This window comes from Myotis davidii, unplaced genomic scaffold, assembly GCF_000327345.1.
Source record: "Myotis davidii unplaced genomic scaffold, ASM32734v1 scaffold223, whole genome shotgun sequence".
Classification (NCBI taxonomy): domain Eukaryota; kingdom Metazoa; phylum Chordata; class Mammalia; order Chiroptera; family Vespertilionidae; genus Myotis; species Myotis davidii.
In genome coordinates, this window is record NW_006294609.1 from 633,817 (window position 1) to 638,218 (window position 4,402).

At 57.6% G+C, this 4,402-nt stretch overlaps 2 protein-coding genes across 2 annotated transcripts in view; one reads left to right on the forward strand and one right to left on the reverse strand.

Annotated features, from left to right (window-relative positions):
* CLDN5 (claudin 5) overlaps positions 1-765 on the forward strand; it is a 2,269-nt gene extending 1,504 nt beyond the window's left edge. Inside the window, 1 exon segment of the mRNA XM_006779313.2 lies at positions 1-765. This exon segment is cut by the window's left edge and continues 43 nt beyond it. Within this exon segment, the coding sequence (XP_006779376.1) occupies positions 1-234 (234 nt within the window). The 3' untranslated portion in view covers positions 235-765.
* A 2,386-nt stretch (positions 766-3,151) lies between these two features.
* The window catches only part of CDC45 (cell division cycle 45), a 22,607-nt gene continuing 21,356 nt past the window's right edge, over positions 3,152-4,402 (reverse strand). Inside the window, exon 19 of the mRNA XM_006768832.2 lies at positions 3,152-3,282. The gene's annotated coding sequence lies outside the window, so the exon portion shown is untranslated. The remainder of the gene's footprint in view (positions 3,283-4,402) is intronic.

Here is a 4,402-nt window from a genome sequence, read left to right on the forward strand (position 1 = left end):
GCGCGCGTGGCTCTCGCGGGCGGCGCGCTCTACGCATTCTGCGGGCTGCTGGCGCTCGTGCCGCTCTGCTGGTTCGCCAACATCGTGGTCCGCGAATTCTACGACCCGAATGTATCCGTGTCAAACAAGTACGAACTGGGGGCAGCGTTCCGGGACCTCAGCTTCCCCGTCAAGTATTCGGCGCCGCGACGGCCCGCGGCCAGCGGCGACTACGACAAGAAAAACTACGTCTGAGGGCGCCAGGCACGGTGGGGCCCCTCGTGTCAGCGACGCTCACAAGCCGGAGTACTGGCCATGGAGCTCCGCAGCCCGTCCACTCCGACCGTTACTCACTCGGTCCTGGGCGGTGCCCTGCCCTGAACAGGCAACACGCAGTTGGGAGGACTTGCTCGGTTTCTTTTTCTGGGGGCATTGTTGGCTCCGACGTGGGTGGGGCTCAGATTCCTTGGTTGTGTGGGCGCTGGACCAAAGATGCCACTTCTCTCCCCGTCCCCACCAGCGGTTTCTGCTGATTCCAGAGGGTCAGACTGAGGGCCCGGGGCCCCCAGCGTGGGTTGCATGAAGGATGTGTACAGCTGGCCTTTACCGCCATCAGCAGGCCCTGAGCCTAGGGGGCCCAAGAGACTTGGTCTGGACCTCCCTCCTCCCCTCCCTCAACCCAGCAGCTCCCCAGGTCAAGATCCTGAGTGTGGGGCTGGGGTGCTGTCCTCCTTCGCCGTTTGGGGGAGGGTAAGAATTTGTTTAGTAAATGGTTTGAAAACCCTCCCACCTGTGTTCTGTTGTCTGTGCTATAGGACCTGTACCCAGCAGCCCCCATTCATCCACCCACACATGGACTCCTCCCTGAAAGGCTCCTGTGGGGACCTTCCACAACTAGCTCCAGAGCCCATAGATCCCACCCACAGCCTTTCCTTGGGTCCTCTCTGCCACATGATCACCTTCCTGCTGGCTAGGAAACAGCCAAAGCTCGCTGCAACCCAGGAACACCCTGTAGTCAGAAGAGCCTCTCTGAGCCATGGGACCTGGGAGGAAGGGGTGGGCTGCCAGGCTGCTGCTGGCTTTGTTTAGAAGAAGCTGGGCTCCACAGGGTGGGTGTTTTCCACCTGCCCTCTCAAGGCTCATCTATCTCTGGGTCACATTAAATGGCCACAGACATTTGTACACCAACTGGGCCTGTCAGCTGGGTGCAGGGGCGAATCCAGGATGTGTGCTGGGTGGGCTCTGGCAGAGCTAGCTGCAGGACGACAAGCTTGTTGCCATGGGAGGAGGCCTCATGGCCAGTGGCCTGGAGAGAGTCAGGCTCAGCTCCAGCCCATCCTGGCTCTTCCTCCAGTCTTGTTCCACTGTGCCCAACCCAATGCCCATCCCAGACTTGTGCCATCAGCACCTGCTGGGAGCCCCCTATGACCCTCCTCCTTTAGGTGGGACCCCTGGGAGCTCTGTTGTCCCTGGTCAGGCCCCTGGGGGTGGTTGTGGATCCCAGAAGAGCAGGGCAAACCAGAGCTATTATAGCAACTGAAAGCTCGTTGCTTCCAGCCCTGTTCTAGGCACTTGAAATTAATGTATTCTTATCTTCTGCCAGACTAGGGCAGAAAAGAGCAGTGGACAGAAGCAGAGGTGTTCCAAGCCTGGCCAGCAGGAAGGTTTGGCATCTGCCCCCAACCCTGGCCCTGTCCAGAAATGCCAGTGTCATGTCCGGTAGCAGGGAGTCCCCCAGGCTTGGTCAGGCCTTGGGGGGGAGTGGGGGGGTTGGTAGGGAGAACCTGAAGACATGGCTCAGGGTGGCCACAGCAGAGCCAGTGAGTGGGACTTCCCGGGAGGCTGAAACATCTGGTGGCCTGAGCTCCCAACAATGGGATGAGCTGCAGCAGGATGGGCCCCACAGTACAAAGGACCTCAGCAGCCTGCCATGGCCTGTGCAGCAGGGACCAAAAACAGCTCCTGAGGGAGTCTGTCATTCTGGTTCTTGCACTGCTGCTCCTGGCTGCTGGGGCCAGCTAATGGTGGCTGCAGGGTATTTGGCCAAGAGCAGTCTGCATCCCACACAAACCCATAGCTCTCCAACTCTTTCAGGTCTCAGCTGGGGTTCTGAAGCCAGCTGCACGGACAGCTTTTGCAAACAGCCAGGGTGGGCAGCTTGAGGGCAAGCCCTGGAGAGCCAGGCTGCTGCTACCTGACCAATGCCAAGAGCAGGGTGCAAAGTCCACTGCCAGAGGTCAGGAGAGAGAAGCTGGCCCCCATTGCAGCCAACCTCACTGTGCCCACTACCCTTTCCTAAGGGCTGCCTTGAGTCTTGGCCACAGCCTCAATTTCAGGCCACTCTCTAAGCTTTCCCCTCCGCAACTTACAGCCTGCTCAAACTACTCAGCCTCCACCTGCCCACGGCCCCAGGTGCTGCACTCAGGTGGCCACGTCCCTCCAGCCTGCTTGCCTCCCTGACACCCAAGCTCCAGGTGGTAACCACAGACAAGCTCAGCCACTTGTATGAACTCTCCTCCCCTAAAACTGGTGAGGTACCTGACAGACCTCCCAAAGAGCAGGAATAGATGGGAGCAGGGAGCATCCTCGCCTCCAGATCATGCTCCAGAGACATCTGGGAGAGTGGGACCAGTGGATCCCATGGTTCCTGGAGAACTCTCGCGGTTCTGAAGACTTAGGAGGTCACCAAGGTCCTGTCTAGCTCAGACCTTCTGTGACAAAGACGCAGGTGAAGCTGACCTTGGGGGCATCATGTCTCTATCAGCAGTCCTTCTGGCTTGGGCCTCACTGTGTGCCTGTGGGGTTGGTGATGCACAGGACACATAGGTGCTGAGGTGTGAGATGACAGTCCTGGGGTGGCTGATCACAAGAGTGGGACATGGTCAAGAGAGTGAACTTGGGATGTTGCCAAGGCCAAGAGGAAGTGGTGGGGGAGTGGACACAACCAGGTTCTGGCTGGCATTGCTGGGCAGTGATTGGCACAGTGCTATATAGACACCCAGATGACTGGCCTCTGCCCATTGCTGTCCCCATACCCCCCACCCGTGCTGATTTCCTGCGGGGCCTGAGGGTGTCCAGGGCACATGATCAAGGCTTCTATGAATCCACAGAAGGCTCAGAGCACAACTAAGTGCTTGCCCTGTGACTGGAGCAAAGGTTGGCACACCGAACCTAAAATAAGCCTTTTATTCCATTAAAAACCACTGTCCCTGCATTTAAAACTGTACCCATAACTTACAATCTAAATAAAAAGCTTATCAATATAAATAAGGAGAAGGAGGTCATTTCTGAAGATATCCAACTCTGAAAAGGAAAAAAAAGAAATTTCAAACAATTATTATGTCTCCCCCAAAGTAAATAATACATTGCTGGGCCTTCCCTCTGACATGTCAGGCTGCTGCTTCTGAGTAGCCCCCACCACTCACTGACCCCACCCTCCTGCCTGTACCCCCTACCCGGGTCCAGGCTGTTATCTGCTCGAGAACCCCAGAAGGCCTTATGGACCCGCAGCACCTCCTTACTTGGAGATTTTACCCAGTGGCTTGTCCAGCCTCAGCTCCATGGTGACCCTCCCCTTGCCTGGAGTGTCTCGCTGCCATCCCCGGCACACTATCCTCACCCTTCCTGGCTGAGCCACCTTGCACCGTCTTTGTGGAAGGACATATCACTGAGCAGACTGCAGGAGAGGGACTGCCTCAGTGCCAGCCTCACTGCCCGGAGCCCCACCTGTAACCTTTGACTGGATCATCTGCTCCTAGTTTCTAGCTTATCATGGACGGGGGGGACAGGGGGACTCTGGACCGGCATGAGGACCCCCTCCTATGTCAGAGCCTTGACAGGCTCATCTGCCACAACAGTAGCCCCAGCCCAGGCTCAGGGAGATGCAGGACTAGATGTGGGCATCCAGTGGATGGGGGGGCCCTGTGCTGAGAAGTGGTCACTAGACACAGAGCAGCCCCTGACCTGGTCAGCTGTGGCCTTTCCCGAGGAGCCCGTCAGTTACAGCCACGTGCTGTGCAGGCCCTCGTACGGCCATCATTTCATAATTCTCAGCCGACTGGCTGACAGCAGCTTTGCTTTCTCAGAGCCTGAATAGAGGCCCTTGTGGGCTCCAGCCCAGGGCCTGAAGCCAGGCTGAAGGGGCAACAAGGCTCCAGGTGGCCTGTGGCCCTGGCTGTTGCCCAACCCACAGTATGGTTGGGAAGAGGGCAAATGCTGGCTGTTTCTGAAGGGGCCTCAGGAACTTAATGCAATTTGTTCCCCAAAATGCCCCCCCCCCATTGTGGGCACGGCCCCCAGCACAGAGACAGACATTCTTGGGAAAAATGTGTTGGCCCCAGTTCTCCTCAGGAGCCCGGCTATGGTCTGAAACCCAAGTAGAAGCCCCGTTTGAAGAGGAAAAGAGCTGGGAAACCACAGCAGG